Source organism: Caretta caretta, chromosome 1, assembly GCF_965140235.1.
Source record: "Caretta caretta isolate rCarCar2 chromosome 1, rCarCar1.hap1, whole genome shotgun sequence".
Lineage (NCBI taxonomy): Eukaryota > Metazoa > Chordata > Testudines > Cheloniidae > Caretta > Caretta caretta.
In genome coordinates, this window is record NC_134206.1 from 164,556,479 (window position 1) to 164,579,323 (window position 22,845).

Below are 22,845 nucleotides of genomic sequence, written 5' to 3' on the forward strand. Positions count from 1 at the left end.
TATTCAAAAGTGGTTGGGGATTCAATAACATTCCCTTTGCACCAAACCTGACCAACAAAAGGTAGGCAGATGTCCAGAGGTCATATCAACTGTGCCATTTCTCTAGTTGGCTCCCCGACATACCTGCACAACCTCAACCTTGCCTGGGTTGAATTGCAGCCAAGTTACCCTCTTCCAAGCCGAAGTCCTGGCATAACAATAGATAAGTACCAGCCAGTCCAATTAAATATATAGAGCAAAATGTCTTCCACATATTGGAGATCTCACATCCCATTTCATCTCTCATACACATTAATTTACTTTAATTAAATATATATATTTCAATGTATACACGAGGCCATTGTGGGATATAGTGAGGATTACATGGCTATAACTATAGAATACTACTTTTCTAAATGCTGTATTTAATCATAAAACTCAAAGGCAAGCAGCACAAAAATATTTTAATATGTTAAATAACACAGTAATTGTTTTTAGCCAATTAAATCAGACTACTCATGATAACAATTGCTATTCCTAACATTAAGTGTTTGCAGGATCAGTTGTAAAGGCCTGATCCTACAAACTCTTACTCCCAGAGCAGTCCTTCAACATATCACATGTAGAAGCAAAGACTTCTCACACAATTTCTTTGGCAAGAGGGCCTTAACAGACAAACTAAACAATTCAGACACAAAATGTACTAACTGACCAGAGAATAGTTCTATTTTAGGCCCCAATCCTTCAAACAATGAAGCATGTGTATAATTTTATTCATATGAGCATTCCCATTAATTTCACTGGGACCACTGCCCAGAGTAAAGTTACACAGGTGCGTAAGTGTTTGCAGGATTGGGAACTGGAGCCCTTTTTGTTGTTGTTGTTTTTGTTTTAGATTGTACTTTTATTTTATATAGGCCAATTCTGTTAAGGTCTACATCTTTTTTCATTTCACAATATTTTTTCTTGCTCTTTTTCTTCTGTAAAATATGCTCAAAACCACATGCATTTAAGCTATTCAGAACAAGTATATTTTTCTTCATATTTGCCCTTAGAGTATTTGCATGCAGCAGCTGTAACTTGCATTGCATTCATGCTCAGTTTTCCCAGTGCAATTTATATTGTTTGAAATTCATCCCTAAATCTGCTTTCTCATATTGCCAAAGCTTTTGCTTAACTGTAGTAGTTTAAAAAGCTCAGTGCTTTGTGGTCTCACAATCCCATGGGACAGAAGCAACCCATAGTGGCTAGAGAGTCATATGTGGTTTGTTTACAGCTGTAATAAATTGATGTTAAAATACAAATATAAGCAGTGCAGTATGCTATCTGTTTATCATTAAAATACAAGTTGTGTTCTGAACTGATTCTTATACATAACCTTCACAATATCATATGACAATTCTTAGCCTTTGGAATACTAAGAAAGATTATGTTAGCAAAAAATATTGCCTAATATATGTATAATTGGCCTCCATATATAACAACCATCATTTCACTAGTAATTGTCATTTTATTCATGCAGCCTGTTTATTTCATTAACTTCTATTCTTTCAGAGTATTTACTCAGAATAACTCCACCTAGAGATTTTCACCGTACAGTGGATTCAAACTATATTTCTCTGTTCATCATGCACAGATCAGTAAAATGGAAGATGATAAACTGAATTAAACAAAAGATTAAAACATTCTTACTGCTGCCTTAACCCTAACATACATGTAATATACAACATTTAAGTTCATTTATCAATTATCTCCATCACAGTATTTACCACATCCACTCCAGTCTTATATGACCCCTTGTTACAGCTTATTTTAACATAAAGCCTGGCTTCAAGCTTTAAAATGCTTTATTATTACTCTTGGTTTAGTAATACATTTCTTTTCAACATGGATAATGCCAGCTAAATGGTGCAGGGTTATAAGGATGAAATATTTCCTCTGTCTTCTATTAAACATGGAAATTTTGTGTTTCCATTTTCATTTGTGTTTCTATTTCATTTCCATTTCAACTGACTAAATCAGATTAAGAAAGGATCATTAATGAGTGAAATTCAGCTCAGTTTACTAATGAATCTTAAAACTAAAGTGCCTCTCAACCACCTGACTAAAGCTGAAGAATCCTACTTGATCTAAAAAACAATCAAATTCTGTAGATGTGTGTATTTTACATGATGTAATATGTACAAATATGCAGATGTTACATCACTGAAATTATTCTCCTTATCTATTCAATGTCTATAAAAATGTTATCCACCACTAATATATCCCATATGTAATAAACACAGTAAACTGTATTTTAAAAATCCCCACTTGCCTTTTTAATTGCTCCTAAAAATATAACGAAATAGATCAGAAGTAATTTAGACTCCAGATAATTTAGCACAGGGGAAAGTTGTACAGTAAACAGTCCACTGCAATGATTTAATACTACAAGTGGCAGAATTTAAAAAAAAATACACAAAACGTGTTCTTGTTGAATGATAAGGTTTTTAAAAGCTTTTTTTATCAAATGCTGGACCCTGTAATTCCTTAATAAGTATATTTAGTAATCCATGTATCCTTCATTCACTTTGTTATGTAAGGACCTATTTTATATGTGCCACTAAAGGTTCTGTTAAGATACTGTGTTGTAAACAAATTTCGAACAACCATCAAGATCCTACCCTGTTAGTTCTGGGGGGAAATACTAAAATTGCATCACCTCTATATCCTACTGAAAAAATGGAAGCTATAGAGCGACGAAAAGCCATTCTAAAATGAAACTGTTGTTCTCTTGTATTGAAAGAGACTAGAAAGAACTGCGTCTGTCTGATGGATAAGAAACTTTTCGTTAGGGAACGGGAGATACCGCTCAGGACGCGTTGTAAATGTGGTGGTCGTGTGTGTGCAAGGCTGGGAGAGTTATGCAGCTTCTGCCGGTAACGTGCCTTCCAATAACGTTTAGTTCCCAGGAAAGGGGAAATTGCAGCTTCTGGGAGGCACCGTGCATTATACAAGAAGCGGGATCCTGGAAATACGAAATGTGAAAACGCTCCTTCGTGCAACAACGGAGCAATTTTAAAACAAATGTCTAGTGAATTTGCAAGATCACAGGCTGTGCTCATCTCTCTTGAATTAAATACCCATCGGAAGCCTTCTGCAGAGGGTTATTGACTAACCAAATAGGAGGCATATTAGGAATTAAATCCCCCCCATGAACATGCTAATGAAGGGCAAGAATTTCCCGCCTCTGGGAGAATTACACAGCGAAATACTCCGCGTTCGCTTCATTCTGGGTAAACAAGATCTGGTGCAACTTTAGTGCTTTTCCTTTTGTTAAAAAAAAATTATTCCTATCACCAGCTTTGTGAAGCTCCGCGCCCGGGCTCCGGCTGTGTTTGAATGGGAAGCGTTAGCCACGTTGAACTTTTCCCGCTTGTGCAATGAACAGAAGGGCGATGGAGCCGGACGACGGCTGGCTATGGAGCCGGCGGGGTGGGGAGTGTGTAATGTGCCCCCTTCCGTGACTTGGGGGGCACACGCCATCCTAACACAGTTGCTTTCAAGCGGGGAACTGCGGGCTTGCGCTGCGCTCCTCGCGCACCCCAGGCTTGGCTGGCGCAGGGACCGCAGCGCGCAACGAGATCTCCCTGCTCGAGCTGGCCGCAGGGGACACGACTCAGGAGGGTTGGGACCGCGGCTAAACACGCCTAACCCGGGTGTTCCCCTTACTGCCACGTCTTCTCCCCCGCAGGGCGGGCGCTGCCAGGGTACGCAGGCATCCTGCGACTTGAACCCCTGAGTTGTGTGGCTCGGGGATCAAGCAGTTCTGCGCCCGCCACCCGATCCGATCCCTTCCCTGCTTCCCGGCTTGTTAGGTCTGGAGGGGGGAGCTGGTGAACCCCTCCCAGCAGTGGGCCCCACCCTGGCTGGCTGAGCCGCCCGCGGCGAGGATCGCTCTTTACCAGTTAGGACCCGCTCAGTGTTGCCACACGTGCTGATGTAACCCGGGGGGAAGCAGCATTTCGCCCAGAGCCTGGCTCAGCGAGCGCTAGATACTTGACAGCGTTCATCACCCGGACTCCTTGATTCTGCCCGGGATCTGCTCTCGGGCAGCCTTGCTGGGGGATATTGCTGGGGGGGGGGGTGCGTGTGTGTAGCCCGTGCGAAGCTGTGCAGAAAGACCGGGCCTAGCGCCGGCGTGTTTTGCCCCAGAGCGGGCTGAACGGATGCGGCTCCCTGCACGTGCGGAGCCAGCTTGCCCGATTGCCCGGGGCAAAGGACAGCCGGGCTCGTTCCCCACCCGCGCCCTGCGGCTTCGCCGGAGAGTGCCGAGGAAAAAAGGCTGTTGGCCCCCTCTACTGGCCGCTCCGCGTTGCTGCAGGGGATGGCGCGTGGGGGCGGTGCAGCGCCACCGCCTTCCCCGGAGTTTATTTGCTGTTTTGCTTTTGCATTAGGGGTTTGGCTTGGTGGGGTTTTTTTTTTCTTCCCCCGATTGCGCAATAAACCGTAGGCAGCTCAGAGACTCCAGGAACAGGCCTTCAGCTTGCTTCCTCTTTGCTGTTAAAGGCAGGGCCTGTTACCACAGTACAGCTTTTAGCAATGGTTCTTATTAACTACCGTGTCTGCTCCCCCACTTCCCCTCAGTCATTGGGGGACCAGCGGTTGTTTCTTCTCCTCATCCCTGCTCTGAACTGCTGCCCCCTCTCCCCCTGCACCATACCCCATATACCCCTGTATGGGACTAACTGCTGGGCCCTCCCTTGCTGCTGAGGCCAGGACTGGGATGGAGTGTAAGGAAATAGCCCTTGATGTGACTCAGAGAGAGAAGGGGGGAAGGAGCAGCTTCAATCTCCTGCAAGAGGGGGAAGCAGGAAAGAAAGAGAGGACAACTTTGTGGCCTCTAGGCCCCTGGGGCATCTCCTGGGAAGGATAAGGAGGCAGAGACAGGGTTGTTATCTCAAAGGAGTGCTGGCTCTGGCATGGCCCAGAGAGGTAATTTCATTAAGTCATTAGCACAGTTTTAGGTCTTGGGTTGTTTAAATGCTGCTGATGGCAAGGAGGGTATGGGCCAAACAGTGTCTGCCGAGTGGCTATGTTAGATCATGTTGGCCTTGTCTATACTTGCCATTTTCCCCACAAAATGTCACATCTTTGCTACCACTAATTCAGCTCCCCCAGCCCTATCAGCAGGAAGAGCACTAGTGTGGAAAAAGCACCAGCAGAAGCCAGCGTTGGTAACCCCTGTTTTATCTAGCTCGCAAGGGTGTGAAATTTCAGGGAGGCAAGGCTAGCCAGGACATAGCCATGAGAGAGGGCAGCTGGGGCTGGGCCCAGAGCAGCTTTGCAGCACCCTCTGCCGGAGTGATTCCTCTTTGGCAAAGGGCAACAGCTTAAAAAAATCAGAAGAAAAACCAAACTAAACCCATGCCATCAATGTCCACAGTGAAATGCTACAAACAGAAATCCCACTACTTCCATTTTGACCATGGGCAGTCTAACAACCTGGCTTACCCTCCTGTCCTGAAATAAGCAGGACTTGTCAAGGAAAATACCCTGGATGCAGGGTGGCCAATGCTGTGCTCCCTGTTTGAAAATTGGAGAACTGTGTTTTAGAAGTGACTGGATCACCGACCCCACCATAGTGGTGCAGGGGGGACTGTATTTTTTGGCTGGGTCTATCACTTGAGCTGTGACTATGGCACTACCAGAGTGGTCGTACAGGGGCAGATCCTGAGAGGGAGAGGCCGAAGGGGACTATAATAGTAGTTGTGAGAGGGAGAGTAGGGGCCCCTAGCTGTTGCTAGACCGGAGATGAGTCACTGGGCTCTCAGGGGTGATAGGAGATCCTAAACAGGCCAGGTGAAAGGACAGTTGGAACAAACTGCTGTGGTTAAAAAAAAAAAATGAATGCTTGTGCAAGCTGTAGTTTGCTGGTCCCACAATGTTACTCAAACCTCATTTATCTTGGAACTGTGTAACAGCAGGAGGGCATGGCGGGAACACAGGTAGGGCCGTTCGCCCCTGCATTGCCATATTCCCTTTCTGGCTGAATATTTTGTGACTGAAATAGCATGATTTGTGCCTTTTTAAAACGTGATTTGCAGGCGTATCTATGGTGGCCATTTGCCAAAGACTGCAATTGTCCTGGCCTCCCCTGTGGAAGAGATTCTAGAGAGACAAGTTTCAGAATAGCAGCCATGTTAGTCTGTATTCGCAAAAAGCAAAGGAGTACTTGTGGCACCTTAGAGACTGACCAATTTATTTGAGCATGAGCTTTCGTGAGCTACAGCTCACTTAATGCATCCGATGAAGTGAGCTGTAGCTCACGAAAACTTATGCTCAAATAAATTGGTTAGTCTCTAAGGTGCCACAAGTCCTCCTTTTCTTAGAGAGACAAGGTGGGTGAGGTAATAGCTTTATGGGACCAGCTTCTGTTGGTGAGCAAGACACACTTTCCAGCTACACAGGGCTGGTCTTCAGGTCTGGATTCTATGCAGGCACTGTGCATATGTTACAAGCCCAGGAGTATGGAGGACGTAGAAATTGTGTAAACCTGAAAGCACCCTAGCGGGAGGGAGGAAGAAGTGACAGATTAAACTGGAGGAGGCCCGATAGCCTTGCAAAATTGTGTTTGTCCAGACTGTGTATTTTGGGGTGAGTGCAAATATCATTACACATTTCAATATAGTCAGTCACCCTGATAAAGTTCAAGTGATTATATTTGGTGCCTGGGAGAGTAATTTTTCAAAGCAAGGCTGATTATGGACAGTTAACCCTGCCCTAAGCGACATCCCAGGGACCCACCTATCAATTGCCTAGTAGAGGTGGTCTTTAAATGTAGTTCAGACAAAACTGCAGTGAAGCCCGAGGGGGTGGGGGGGACTCTGAAGGGCTGGCTTAGGCTAGGGGGTTGCTTGTCAGTTGCCATTCTCGGTGCTGGTGTCACTGCATATAATATCCTGTAGCAAACCACAGGCAGGGAGCTGAGTGCATTATGCACAGGGCTGCTGCCGCTGCCCCCGCAGTCGGTGTTTGCGGTGGGGGTCTGAAGAGCACCAGCAGCCGCACATGGTCTCTGCCTCTGTGTGTGTGTTGTGGCGGCCGCGGCATCCCATTGACACTTGGGCTCTGTACAGTAGCTCCGGCGGCAGCGCCCGGGCCAATTCCAGGAGCCCCCGGACTGGAGCCGCGCCCGGGCTGATACCGGAAAGGGATCTGATTGGCCGGCGTCCTCCCCATATGCAAAAGAGCTAAGGGGATGACATTCCTCCGCACTCTTACAGTAAAAGCAAATTCATTTCCAGTCAATCTCCATTCATAGAGCCAGAAGGGCGCAAGGGAGGAGGGAGGACCAGGCTTTCCAGATCAGCATGAGCAAACAAACAGCTCCTCACAGAAGGTCATAAAGCTGTGTAGCCAGTGTTCAGTAGGCAGCCAGGAGGAAGCTTTCCCTTCGAGTCCTGTGGACACGTGAAGACTTTCAAGATCTCCCCGCTTTGGAAATGGGCTTTTTTTCTGAGCTATCTCCTGGGCTGGATATTTTAACTTCTGCCGCGTCTGTGAACTTCTGTCGTTGTTCTGTGTGAGCGAGGGCTACAGCTCCCCTCTCTTTTTGGAAGGGACGCTCGCAGTCCTTTGCAAGCAGACATTAGTGTTTGCTTGCCAGCTTTCGGTATCGATCTCGTTGAGTTGAGGCGAAAAGAGAAAAAGCGTGTCTCCGAAAGCACAGTTCCACCTGCTGTGGTTAAAATATTGTCAAGCAGCTGGCTGCTGCGGCCGAATTAGAGGAAGATTGTCTCAGAGATTGCCAAAAAAAAAAAAAAAAAAAAAAAAGTTGTCTGACTCACCAAACTGCTGCAGATTGTTGGTTGACTTCTGAAGAGAGAGTGTGTTTGTATGTGAGAGAGAGCGAGAGAGCGCGAGCTGTTGCACACCCCAAACCACAGAGAGAACCCACAATTTAACCAACATCCCCAAACCCACGTTTTCATGTGTGGACTTTTTAGCCTCAGAGCTTGAGATCGGCTGCGACCTTTCCAAGACTTTATGAGAGACTCTGTACCAAAGGCATTTCTGTCGAGACTGAATTCCATGCACTGAACATTTTTTTTTTTCAAAATTACTGACAGATCATGACACGAGTACTTCTCGAGCAACGCAAGTCAAACTACTGACGCTGATTTTCAAGGCTACTTAAAAAAAAAAAACCCTGCAGAGACCATTAATGGATTTCTGTTGTGTTTAAATTCTCTACAGATTATACTGTAAATATTTGATGAAGTACAGTATATGTGTGTGTCTGTGTATAGATACATTGTTCTAGTCAGCTGACCTTTGAAAATCCTAGCTCGCGCATTGTATTCTTTGAAGACTGAAGCCGATTTTCGCCATTTTAGAGAGCGGCTGTTGTCTATGGATACTGATGTATTTTGTATTCTATTGGGACTTTAGAAAAATCACCTGGAAAAAACTGATAGGGAATTAACTCCTGGGAAGCCCTAGGTTTTGCTTGTGTGTCTGAACGTGTGTCTTAGCTTTCCCTTGCCTACACATTTCCTCGGTGTGCGGGATTTTTGGAGGGAGTTTTGCCTCTGATAACGCTTGTACCAACCAAAGACTAAATGTGCAGCCTTCACAGTAAACCCCCGTGCGGAAGATTGTTTCGATTACTGGATTAACTCTTCTGTTTCGCAGGCCCAGGAAGCCAAAGAGTTAAAGCTCAGTTTATTCGCTGCCTCAAACTGATCAGCAAAATTAACTTTGGGGCCAGGCATAGAAACGACCCCCCCCTCCCCAGTGCTAAGCCTGTACCCGTTTAGCCTGGTCTCCAGAGGGTGATCGCTGAAGAGTTACACTCCTGTCGCTGCTTTGTAAGAACTCTTGGGAGATTTTTCACTCAACAGGCTTGTTGTGATGCGTATCCCCGTAGATACCAGCACCAGCCGCCGCTTCACGCCGCCCTCCACCACTCTGAGCCCGGGGAAGATGAGCGAGGCGCTCCCGCTGGCTGGCCAGGAGAACAGCGGCGCCCTGGTGGGGAAGCTGAGAAGTGCAGACCGCAGCATGGTGGAGGTGCTAGCGGATCACCCCGGGGAGCTGGTCCGCACTGACAGCCCCAACTTCCTCTGCTCCGTGCTCCCAACGCACTGGAGGTGCAACAAGACGCTGCCAATTGCTTTCAAGGTATTTGGCCTTTCGACACTTCTCTGGGGGAGGTATTAAACCGGGGGGAGAGGGAGGATCAGTGGGAGCCGGGTAGGGTGACCAGATAGCAAGTGTGAAAAATCAGGACCGGGATGGGGGGTAATAGGCCTCTATATAAGAAAAAGCCCCAAATATAGGGACTGTCCCTATAAAATCGGGACATCTGGTCACGCTAGAGCCGGGGGTGAATTGGGACAATGTACAAACTCCTCTGCTGTGCACACGGTAAGACCAGAAACGCAGCGTGCATGTCATGTAACTGCTTCCCGGATGGGAGGCTGTTCATCTGGCCCCCTTGGAGCGCGGCTCGCAGAGTTTGGAGATGTGTTTTAGGCGTAGTCCCACCTAAGGAGGCCGGAGTTGCTGTAGGGACCGGCTCTGTGTATCCTGATTCACTGTATTGCCCTTTATGCACCGGTGAGTATAGCGGGCCCTCCTGTTTAACAGTATTTAGCCTACTGATTTGCTAACATGAGTCACTTGGTAGAGCTGGGAGAAGGGGAGCTGGGGGCAGGACGCTGACTTTGGGGACTCTCTCTCCAACCGGTCTGTCTCTTCATCTCATTCATAAACATACCATTGGGGAGTGGTTCTATAAAAAGCAAAGAACAAGGAGCTGAGTGTGTCTCTCTACCTTGTGTAACAGGATGCAACACAATCAATCACAAGGTGGATACAAGTATCAATAGCCTAAAATGACCCTTTCTGGACTGTAGTGTGTTTTGTACATAGAAATAACCCACGACAATGGGAACGGGACACTTTTAAAACATCGGAGTTTGGGGTACTTCTGGATTAATATGTTTGCAAGACCATAAAGTACTACAGGCCACAATGTTCAGAGTCTCGTGTCTAAAGTTTCGCACTTACACTGTGTTGAAGGCGCCTAAATAATGGAAGCTCAGAGGTGCTAAGCCCCCATTTGTGTAGAGTGGCAGGTCCTCATCCCTGTTAGAAGTCAGGTCTTTTTTATTTTGGTACCTAATTTAGGCAGCGGTTTGTTCTGGGCGGATAGTGAGTTAGAAAATAATCCGTTTGTTGTTAAATATATCAGTGTTTTTCCAGATTCTTTTTTAACTAAGCCCACCTTTGGCAGATCTATCTATGAAAAGTGCTGGCTTTTCTTCTGCTGGAAGTCACTAAACCTCAAAGGTTCGAAACACTAGCGTAAGGCCGCTTATTGAGGAATGCTCAGTTCGCACGAAAAGGATGCATGATCTTGCGGTTTCATAGACCATCAACTTTCCACCGGGGGTGGTGGTTTAAAATTAACCGGAGAGAAGTTTAGAAGCTTTTTCTCTTTTGATTTTTTTCGTACTTGGAGTTGCTGTAGTACACTTACCCAGCCTGTCTTAAAACATCTGACCTTTCCCTTAAAACAAAAACAAAGAAACAAAAACCCGCAAGTGTAAAACTTTAGCACGACCCCATCTAAGACAGATGCTTGTTCTATGTGCTGAAATCGACCCCACTAAAGTTTTGTGTCTGCCTCCCTGGATAATCAGTACAATGTGTCTTTACAATCAAGAAGAGTAATGAATGTAGATTACATTTAGAATATAATTGCTGCAGCTTTTCTTGTCTACATGGTCCGATTTCCTCTTATTTGAATTCAAGTATTCAGTCCCCCTTGCCCGCTTTGAAAAAAAAAAGACTTTGGCCTATAAATAATTTCTTTATAATGCTGAACTCCCTGCCGTTGATTTATATGTTTCCAACCATGAAAAAAAAAAAGCTTTTAATTGTCTCCAAGGATGAGCCCCTGTTAGGGTGTAGCTCCCCTAAAACCTTTAATGGCGTCAAATGGTTACATTTAAGATTGGGAGTAGGACAGTCTGAATCAGCCTGTTCCTTTCCACCGCACAGGCTTCTTTCCACCAAGTTCACCGCTGCCAAACCAGATCAGAGCAGTATCCATTTGATTATGTGGGGTAATCAGTTGAGCTCTTAAAGCCTTAATACGTATCAGAACAGGGCTTTAGGATAAGTACAAGTGTTTATTTTGCCTACTGAGGGTTTTGTTTAGGAAGAGAGGGGAGAGGTGGGAGAAAGGAAGGTCAAGTCGGAATGATCAATTCCGAAAACCAAATCCCCCTTCACACACTTCCATGAATTTTTCTACCATTCACAGTACACATAAACTGTACACAACTGCAGCGGAGTAGCTGGGACGCTGTAACAGGACAACGTTATTGCTTTAAAATAGACTGAACCCCCCGCTCCGTAGGTCCTAAAGAAGCGAAGTCTGGAAATCTGGCTGATACTTTAGAATTCGCTTCTTCTATTTCGATGCGCTCTTGGGCGCAGGCTGCAGAGCAGCTGGGGGCTGCCCAGCGTGGCGCAATTGAAACCTTTTCATCTTACCCTGTATTGGAAGGCGAAGGGACCAATAATGTGACTAATACCCAACGCCTGCCCCGCTCCTTGTAAACAGGCCCAGTGTTTCCAGCCAGCCACCTTCTTTCCCCTAGCGCCTCTGAAATGTTGCGGTCTGGTCCCAGCTAGAGCGGAGAGCTCAGCTGCTGAAAGGGATCAGTTCCGCGCTCCCGTGTCTGAGCGGCTGGTTGTTAATGGGATGTTTGAATGGAGAGAGCAGCTCTTCTCAGCCAGGTGAATGGCCAGGCTTGGAGGAGGGGAAGGGAGGGTGGATTGACGGGGTAACCGGCCCTCAGCTTATTTTCTGCTGGGAACTCGCGCGTTATGTTTTAAATGGCTAGCCCCTTGCTACTTTTGCAAGCAAAGTAGGGGAGTCAAACGCTCAAACCAGACAAGATTATTCCTTTCTAGCATTAAACCACACACCCTCCCAAGGAAAGGTACAGCGTTTCCTGGTGAACCTCTGAACTCCTACGGTTTGACAGGTTTCAGAGTAGCAGCCCTGTTAGTCTGTAGCCGCAAAAAGAAAAGGAGGACTTGTGGCACCTTAGAGTCCACCTGCTTTCTGACTCTCTTTGCAGCTCCGCCCCCCTGCTCACCACCGCCCAAAGTCACCGGCTAGTGGGAACTGCAGGGGAATGAGACCTGAAATATTTGACTGATTATAAAAACAAACACAATCCGATTGTAAAGATTACTGTGTGTTTTCCAAAGGTCCCTTTTGAAAGTATTCCGATCCATCTGAAAATAATCTGTATCGTGCGAGAACTGGGTAACACATAATACCTAGTTACACAGAGTTCGGTTCAAATCATCTATATACTGCCAAGATCCTATGCTTAAATGTAGCAGTGGGATTTGTAGGGTACTTGGTAATATTCATTGTACCAATACAAACCAAGAGATTTCTACAGATCGATATGCCCTCTTTCCCCCCATGCTTACACTCCAAACAATAAAATAAAATAGATTTTTTTAAAAAAGAATCACTTATTGCATATAGTCTTTAGAATCACAATTCCATTTTAAACCAAAAACATCCAGGATTTTCTTTTAAAATAAAGGAAAGTTATAAGGAATTTAAATATTGTAAATTGCAATTATTGATGCAGATTAATAATAAATTGTAATATTGGTTAATTGTTCAACATACTGTTAGGAAATCATCTGAATCCTAATTTAAGAGACCAACTTTGTTTGGCTGATGGACCAAGATTGGGAGGTTTAGGTGTGCTGTGGCATGGGTTTGCTGATATTCTGAACATATATTTTTAAAACAAAATACTAGATATCTCCAGTCAGCAAGTTCCTACTTATCTGTTTAGTCTGTTTTATAATGTAAATGTTTGTATTTCGTCAGTGCCTCTCGTTTATGACTTTTCATTCCAGTTTTTTTTTCTTCTGTGTGTATGCACACATGTTTTATATATTATTTTTATAATCATTTCTTCAAATAGCTTATCATAGAAGTTGTCTTTGGTGAATTGTAAATATGGTGAATTTTAAACATATTCTTTTTCAATTTAAGAGCATTATCTCAGTAATTCATGAAGGTTTGTTCTCCACTTAATATACGCGTACATAATTCCTTAAATAATCACACAACTACTCATGTAAAATGGGGTTTTCCTATATGTTTTTCCTTATATCTGAAGTCTTTAATATATGTAGAATAATTATTTTATTACAGGCTTTTTAAAAAAACTTGGTAAGCACATCAGGTTCATGATTGAGGATTTTGAGAGCCAAATTGCCACACCACACAACAGTCTGGAGAGAGAAAACATTGCATGCCAAGAACAGGAGGATTTGAAATACATAATGCTGATTATACAGCATTTTTGTTGTGTACAGATGAGAACAAAAAACAAACACATGGGCTGCTGAAGAGGGTTGGGGAAGAGGAAGTAGAAATATATGCACAAAGAGGGAATTTCAACACAATGAGCACAACTCTATATGTGGAATCAAGAATAAGGGTTATAGACTATTTAGAACACATCAGAGAACATTAAGGTGCAAAGTGTAGCCTATGTAAGTGAAAGGGAGATCAGAGACTTCTGAATTATTATGAGTAAGAAATAAGTATAATAAAGAGAAGAGGTAAAGGAGCTATGGACCTGTTCAGAAATATCAGAGTGATGTAAGAGTAACAAATAAACTGAGTTGTGAAAAGCAATGAGACATTTTAACTGCATGAACATGAACTAGAAAATGCTAAGAGGAAGGGAAAAAATCAAGCAGTACCTCTGAGGACGTGAAGCAGGACTACTTACTTCCTCTTAAAATCTATAAAAGAAGAAACTAAAAAGAGCTAGATTTTATTATAATCATTATTTTATTTTATTATTTCACCAGTGTAAAACTTGTCTAAGTGAGGTCAGAACTGGGTCTTGCACAAGAGTTTAAGATGAAATTAAATACTAAAATGGTTAATGAACATGAGCACTGTGACACAGTTGAGAGAAATCAGAAAAGTTGAGGCTAGAAATCTAAATGTCATATAGCACATTGTGTCAGAAATGTAACATCACATATGTTCCTAAATATTAGGTGATTTTTATAGATATTGGCACTGCTGAAACACAATGGAAACATTAGTGACAGAGCTTAAGCCTTTGATTTAAATATTTCGGGTTTTATCAGTTCACATTACAATTTTAACAAAGTTTGGGGACAGTTCTAATTTCATTAACTTGCTTTCTTGTTTCTAAAAGGAAAAAAGAAATGGTTTTGTGAACAGTGATCAAATGTATATTTTGGGCCTGATTTCCCACAGTTTTGCACTGGTGTATCAGCATTAAAATCCATGACATTACATGACACAAAACTGGATAGACACTGTGCGGAATCAATTCTGTTATGTCAAAGAGACAATAGGCTTGGTTTTGTTCTTGCACTAATTTTATACCAGTGTAATTCTATTGATTTTGATGGAGTTATTCCCTGACCTACACTGATGCAAATGAGATCAGAATCAGGTCCTGTTGTTTTGATTTATTTATGTATTGGTAAATATAAATGTATGCATGTTATGTGTATTGTACATATTTAGGTGCAATTAGGTACTTTAGACATATATAGATGCAAATATTTGTATCTGGCTCTGTAAGCTACATTTGGAAATATATCCTATTTACTCCAAGTAGCCTTTTAATTTATATAATTTGTTGCTTTTCCCCTTTTCATCAGGTTATTTACTGATACATTTCACTTACGAAGACTGAGGATTCTTCTATTTAATCTTTCAGGTAGTGGCCTTAGGCGATGTTCCTGATGGGACACTGGTCACAGTAATGGCTGGAAATGATGAAAACTACTCTGCAGAGCTCAGAAATGCTACAGCTGCCATGAAAAACCAAGTAGCAAGGTTCAATGACCTCAGATTTGTGGGTAGAAGTGGAAGAGGTACGTATTTGCTCACAGCTATATTTTGACTGTTTACTACTTGAATCAAGTTTCAATTACTTAGGGACAATTTGAACACAAAATATGTCCAGCTTCAGCACGGGAGAATCCTGCAAGATCTGGCTTGTGCAGACTCTCGCAGTACAGAAACTGAGCACACATTTTTAGTGTTCTACACAAGCCAATCCTCATTATGATTTACACTTCCTAACAGTGTTCTTATTTAAAAGCATATCCAAAAGACAATCCTGATTGTGCCCTTAGTTACATCGGTGCAAGCTCATTAGCTTCACTGAAATCAAGGTGATTTCATTGGTATAACTAAGGGCTGAACAGAGCACCTACTTCCGATTAAATTAATTTGTGAACAGGGCCCAACTTCAGCTGATGTAAATCATCATGACTCTAACGTCCAAAACTATGGTTGATAACTCCACTCCTAAGGGACAATGAAACTTTCTACGGTAAGGATAAAGATTGTCTGTGCAGGAGTCAGTGTTCTGGGGGGAGGGAGGGGCCGGGTCCTTCCCCTCAGGCTATGGAATGAACTCCCTCAGGAGCTCAGGACCATTCCAGACCTCCCCATCTTCTGCTCCAAGTGCAACGTGTGCGTCCTTGACCTTCCTTTCTCTAACTTTAACCATATAGCAACGTGTGTGTATATGTATGTATGTGGGGGGGGAATCTATATAGGTTTTATTTTTTATATTTTACATATAAATTCCACCACAAAACACTCCACTGCACACACTTCTTCCCCTGGGGAGAGGAGGAGAGAACAAACACATGGCAGATGTTAGTCACATTGCTTAATGTAGGGCACTGAAATACTGCAGTGATGAGCATGGTATAAGAACTTGAAAAGACTAGAATGGAAGACTTCAGTGGCTGAGGATCTGGCCCTCTGTATCTCTTTGGTAACTTTTAATTTCAAGTAAGAATAAAAAGGCATCATTGCTATATGCAACAACTGAGATTTTAAAATGAAATAGAATATAATTCCACCCCAAAAGATGCTAAAATCCAAAAATTATAGTATTAGCACACACACAGTTCATTAATTAACATGTGAACTGATGATACTGGCCTGATTCAATGGGAAAGACTCCTGTTGACTTCTATGGGCTTTAGTTCAAGCCCGTAATCATAGAAAACACAAATTGTAAACAGCCGTGTTTATATTACAAGATAATTTTTTTAACTCATCTTACACTGCTCTCCTTACTCATGTAATTAGTCCCATGGACTGTTCATGTGAATAGGGTCTGTTTGCCAGAGTAAGGATTGCTGGATCAGGCCCATAGCAGAAAAGCTGATGAAAAATTGAAAATACAGCCTTCCAGTTTTAGGGTAAGGTGCTAAAAAGTACTTCATATTCAGTATGCTTTCATAAAGTGCTTACAAATATATTGTTCTTCTGTTAAGTTCTTATCTTCAAGTGAAGTCAAAACATAAGGTTTGGCTGACTAAATACAATATTGTCAGTTTAGGTTAGTTCAATGTTGTAAAATTTATAAACCAAAATTGACGTTATCTGGTGCATTCAAGTAGGTTGGTTTTACTAGTTGTTTTGCAGTCTGTTGTCTCTTTGGAACCAGACAGATCCCTTTATGGCTTATTGTTCTTCCCCACCCCCATTTTTATTCTTCTGTGTACTCTCGAGTGACCTAGTCTCCTCTTGATGTGTGTGTGCATAACTCATATAAACATGAATGGTGTTATAAGCATACTTCAGGAGGATTGCATAGCTGGCCCATTCCTGTTCCTTGCAAAGCTGCATATTACAATGGGAGTGAGATCAGCCTTTTGACTGTGTAAGTTACGCTGATTATAGACAGCAGAATTTATTTGCTTTTGAAATTAAACTCGTATTTTGTACAATTTTTTTTCTAATATAAAATCCGTGTGCAATTTGAGACTGCCATACCCCTGGAACAGATTTAAAGATGAGTCATAAATTCAGAAAGCAAATACATTGTATGTGTAAAATATCCAACCAGGCCTGAAATGTCTTGTAGCTTCATTAGCCTGCCGTCATTCAAACCTGGTTGTTTGGGTTAGCTTCAGAATCCAATTGGTGGGGGGTGAACTGCAGTTGAAAATGTAGCATAGTAATGCTAAGGAAGGATAATAATAGGGTAATGCAGGGATAATTATATCCATTTACTGAAAACATAAGAGATGCTGTAATGTATAAAAGTATCAGTCATTAAACATGTTCATTTGTTATATTAAAGGTTCCACCTTTTCAGTAAATGGTATTTGCATTATGATTCAGAGATGAGTGTTTAGAAAACATTTTGAAGATTCAAATGAATAGCTGGCAAAGTGGTTGAGAAGCTAATAAAAATAGACTTGCAGTTTGGTTCCTGGCCATGCTAATGAATCTAGAAATCACAACTGTGGTCTGTGTGATTTTTCAAGGTCAAAATTTGATAGCTGAGGGAGAACACTAATTGTCCAAAAGCTTGTAGGGAAGATTTTTGTAACCATTTACTTTGCTAATATCTTTTGCTTGCTAATAACAATGATAGTTTATATACAATTAGAAGTTTTATTTTAAAAAATCCTGTGCTTGCTGTGATACCTTAAATAAAAAAAGTTATATGGGGACCTTGAATGCTACTAGTCAGGCTTGGAGGTTTAATCTCATAAACTCCATTAGCTATTCATATTTTGAGTGAATGACTAATATATGTTTTTGTTTACTCGTATAACACTGAACTGTTTTCCAAAGGTGTGGCTTGTTTGCATTTGGGTGCATGATTTCTGATGTTATGTTCTGTTGCTTTTGCATAAAGCCTAAATAATAAGGTAGCTGCTGCATCAAAGGGCGTTGCTTCTTTTGATTCTTCAGTATAGGAAAATCAAGTGAAACTCTGTTTGCTGTGTAATATTTGAGCTGGGGTAAATTCAGCTCCCAACAGTGATAATGTGATGTCAATTATACATGAACAGTCATTGGAAGTTTGAGTCAGGTATGGTCATTGTGGATACCATTTGTGTCATTTGAATTACTTGAAATCAGTACTCTGATGTAACAAAGAAGGGCTTTACACTGTGACAATTCAAATTCATGCCTCACTTTCTCTTATGATGTGTCAGTTATCGGCGGTGTAAACATCACCATTAAAAACCTCACAGAAATGTTGACAATCCACTTCTCATTTTCAGAGGAGAGAAAATAATCATTCTCACTAATTTTAACACTTACCCTTAATTCTGAGCCTCAGTGGTGCTGTAAAAGGAACGTGAGCCATTAACTATATATATAGGTAACTATAGCTATTGTTTCATGTGTCCTTGTTTAAAACCACAGGTCAGATTCTCAGCTATGTAAATTGACAATGCTCCATTGACTTTAATGGAATTACGCTAGTTTATACCACTTGAGGATCTGGGCCTGTGTGCACATTGATGCACAAGTGTGTTCCAAATAGTGGCTGAAAGTTAATCAAATAGCTGAGTTACATTTTGATGTTCATTTTACATTTAATAGTGAAGCAACAGGCCTGTATTGCTATTGCTGGGCATGCAGTGTGATGTTCATTATTTAAAAGAAAACACTTGATTTTCTCAATACCAACACAGGAAGGTGAGAGTATCACAGATCTTCAGAAACACCAGGATGTTGTATTTAGGAGACTTGGCTTGCCCTCCAGTACAAAGCAGTTTGCATTGGAATTGGCTGATGTCCAGGATTACTATTCCTCACCCTCAGTTCAGAATGCCACTGGGAAAACCTGCCTGTCTGGCTTGTAGGTCTTAGTAAGTAATTTCTAAAAGAAAAATGTAGTTTAAGGCTTAAGAAACTCTAAGTGCTTCTGCCTGACAAGCTGGTAAACATCTTTCTTTATTTTTTTCAACCAAATTTTCCCTTCACTCATCCATTTTTCAAATGTAATTATTCTGTACCAATGCAAAATAGGTAGCTTTCTTAATATAGCTTACTATGATGAAATAAAGCTAACATGAAAAGCCAAATACCACACAGGAAGTTCATTGGCTAAAATGAAATAGAAATAGTTAATTTAGAGAGGGAAAGGTTCAGGGTCTGGTGGCCACTACATTGTTTCCACATGGAATCATTTATCCAAATACTGTCTGCTTTGTAGATGGCAATATTTTTTTTCATGTTTTCTGGAGAAAACTATTTTGAATGGATTAATATATTAGTAATTGATGTGAATGTATCTTGGTTTACCTGCAGAAGCTGTCAATCTTATCTCTAAACATTTTGTGGGCATTTAATGGTTATTATAACTAGTTTTATTGCAAGATCTTTTTAAATTGTATTTTTTTAAAGAAATAAAAATGAAATTTAAAAATTCAGCAACTGGCAGGGTCAGAACCACATGAATAATTTGGCAGATAAGAATATGCCATTTTTCATTTCTATGAAACATAAGAAAATGTAAGTCTGTGGCACTGGTTTTCACTTCACTAGCCTATATGAGAACACTCAGAGGATATTACAAGACATAATCAGAAATATTCGTTCCAGGTCTCTTTCTTCAAGACATAAATTTGAGGAAGAAAGCTCAGTTTAAACTGGATGTAGATGACTAAAATATGCTAACAAGTTACTGGGCCAGATTCTGAGTTCATTTGGTTTTTACTGGCCTTCTAATGGCAGAATTTGACTCATTCTGTGTAGCTTCATTTTCTGACATATTATTGAAGGACATTTTTGTGAACCTTTGCTTTTACTAAAAGTTAAACTCATTTAAAATTATAATAGTATTCAGAGTGCAGACTGGTACTCCATTCAACAGAGTATAAAAAGGAGTACAACTTGACTTAAGCGATTACGTGGGGCCTGATCCAAACTCATTGACATTGATGGAAGGACTCCCATTGACTTCAGTCGGTTTTGTATCAGACCCTTGGATAACAATTAATTGGGGTTTTAAAATAAAATACTGTGGGGAGGGTAGTCTCTTGAAACAGAAGGTTGCCTAAAAAGGATGGCCTCTTATATAGATTTCACTGTATTAGAATTGATCAGATGGAAAGAGAAGAAAAGTAACAACAGTGTATTTGAAAAAGAAAAGTTGCAATGGATGTAGTCTAAAAATAACACTGTTGTATAACATACGATATTGTGATAAACAGCAAGATAGACAGAGGTGATGGTCCAGAGGTTTGAGAATAGGATACAAAGCCAGCACTGACTGCCTGTGTTGTTCATATTCTGTGTATTGATAAAGGACTTCTGTTTCTGGGTTGTCAAGTTAGTATCATCCTCAATCACTAACTTTCCTAAGTTTCCTAAGCCACTGAATGCATCCGATGAAGTGAGCTGTAGCTCACGAAAGCTTATGCTCAGATAAATAAATAAATAGTCTCTAAGGTGCCACAAGTACTCCTTTTCTTTTTGCGAATACAGACTAACATGGCTGCTACTCTGAAACCTTTCCTAAGGGTGAAATTCATCCCTGCATGGAGGACCAGCACACCACTGATGCTACACAATGGGATTCTGCGGGGGGAAAGTTGTGATTGGAGGAATCTGTGTTTCCCTGTGTGCTGTGGAAGGTGGTGCTGGAGGGTAGCTTGGGGACGAGTCTTGGGATATTTTGAGTATGCCAATCCAGTGTCCCTAAGATTTGTTGCAATTGGTGAAGGGGCAGTGGTCACTACTCTAGCCCATAGGTTGTGGCCTGGGTTAGAGGGGATACATTTTGCCTCCTACTATTTGCATATTTTACCTGCATAAAATTTGATGATTCACGCTTTGTATGAGTAAAGTGAATATCACCCTGAGAGAGAGAGAGAGAGAGAGAGAGAGAGAGAGAGGTGTTTTTTCACAAGGCGATGTGCAGCTGTTTGTTAATATTATTGTAAAATGTTTGTTTTTCAATTGGTAAAAACATTTTTTCTGGTTTTCTTTTTCTGTTTGTTTATTTGTAGAGAGCTACTCAAAAGTCATTGATCTTTTAGGACTGGGAAAGTAATATTCATTAATATTCATATATTCATTAATAACACAGTCCTTTAGACAAAGTCACTTTCTTGGTGCAAGCTTTCATTGGAAACTTAGTGGGGAGAGTGGAGAAGAATTCTTTATAAAACTGTACAACCAAAACAGACTTGTGTTTACAGTTATATATTCAATGCAGACATTTCTGTATGAATTGCTGATTGTTAAGGAAGTATATGATGCAGTTCAGTGAGAATATTTGAATTGAAAACATCATGTGGTCTGGAGGGTTCAGCATGACTCCTGCTATCTTTGCCAGCTCACAGACATTCGTTGGGTTACTTAAATTTGGTCTGGCAGAAGAAGTTTCAATCAGAAAGTGTCAATAGGAGAAAAATAAAGGTAGAGTGATTTTTAGAGCTCCCTGTCTCCGGGAGCATTATGGTTGTAAACAGTGCTCGTGCCAAGTGCTGAACTACTGGCCTAGTTCCAATAACAATAAATCTACTTTTTGGTTGCACGGAGCCATGCTTGAACATTTTGTTTTAATTTTGGGATAATGATGATAATGAGATAGCGTGTTGCTCTCTGAGAGTTTTCTTGTTCTGTATGATTGTAAAAGAAGTTCATCTTAGGAGGATGGTGCTTATGGAAAACAAAGTATCTCACTGAAAGAAGAGGTTACATTGTTTCAAGAAAACTGTTTGCCTTTCAGCATTTTTTGTTTTGTTTTTGGTTTGGTTTGCTTTTCTTTCTTGTGTGCCCTCTTTTAGACTTCTTCTCAAGCAAAACTGTCTGGAAAAAAAGTCACACCAAGAACAGCTGCTGATTTGTAGTCAAAATAAAATCATTAAGAGAAAAATAATTAGTGCTCAGGCTTCAGGGCACTTTAATGAACTTCAGATGACTACTTTAAAGTGTGCAGCTCTCATCAACTCTCTTGTACTTAGCAAAAGGACTGAGGGTGTTCTAAATCAGTGGTGCACAACTGTTGCCATCCGGAGGGCCATGATAAGAATATAATGTGCATATAAACTTACATAAGCCTCCAGCAATTTTGGGTCAGTTTGTATTGCATCCTCATATAGCATTTAGAGTAAATGGCGTGAGGGGCATTTTGTTTAACCTTAAATCTTTTGCTTCTCTTTTCTCCCATTTTTAATCCCTTTTCTCTCTTTTTGACTATGACTTTTCTCTTACACCATTTATCTTTCCCTTTTGTTCTCTGTCTCTTTAGCTAAAATCTCTCCTCTTTTTCTGTATTCTCCATCTCACTTTTTCTCTTATTCCTGCTCCTTTATTACTGCTCCCCCTCCATTTCTTGTTCTGGAGCCACTGAGTGAAATTCTGACCCCATTCAAATCAATGAGGGTTCTGTCATTGACTCCAGTGGGCCTGGGTTTTACCCATGGCCTTTAGGGTGCCTCTTCCCAGGCCAATTGTAGCCCAAAGCTCAGCTCTGCTTTCTTACGCTGCCAGCTTCAGGCACTTTGTGCCTGATTCTCCTTTACATTAAAGCTGCTTTACCCTGCCAAGGTGGTATAAATTATTGTTATTTAATGTTTATATTGTGGTAACACATAAAGGATGCAAGCAGGTTGGGCCCCATTGTGCTAGGCAAAGTACCAAAATGGCTTTTATGTCAATGAAAATAAGGCCCTCTAGTTTTTAGCCTCACCCAGTCAACTAGCAGTAGTACTTCTGCTCCCTCCTTGTGGACAAGGGGTTGCTTCTAATGCTATGCAAGGAAGGGAGAGGCACTGGGTGGCGGGAGTGGGTGTAGAAGGAGGAGCTCCTGGAGGCTGGCAAGGGGGACATGGGGAGGAGCAGCTACTGGAAGGAAGGAATGAAGCTACTAGAGCTCTGCAGGGCAGTGCATGCAGTGAGTTTCCTGTCCAGTTTCCTGAAGTTCAGTGAGAAGCTGTAGGAAACACATTGTATAATTCACAGGCTGAAGGTTACGCACCACGGGT

The 22,845-nt window shown here is 41.8% G+C and overlaps 1 protein-coding gene across 7 annotated transcripts in view; it reads left to right on the plus strand.

Moving 5' to 3' along the window:
- RUNX1 (RUNX family transcription factor 1) overlaps window positions 1-22,845 on the plus strand; it is a 222,914-nt gene that overhangs the window by 117,893 nt on the left and 82,176 nt on the right. For 5 of the 7 annotated variants that reach the window (XM_048867440.2, XM_048867421.2, XM_075132923.1 and 2 more), the window contains 2 exons: window positions 8,891-9,144; window positions 14,793-14,949. In XM_048867440.2, coding sequence (XP_048723397.1) covers window positions 8,891-9,144; window positions 14,793-14,949 — 411 coding nt within the window. Of the gene's footprint in view, window positions 1-8,864; window positions 9,145-14,792; window positions 14,950-22,845 lie in introns of all 7 variants that reach the window. The other 2 variants (XM_075132925.1, XM_075132918.1) reach the window with 1 other exon arrangement.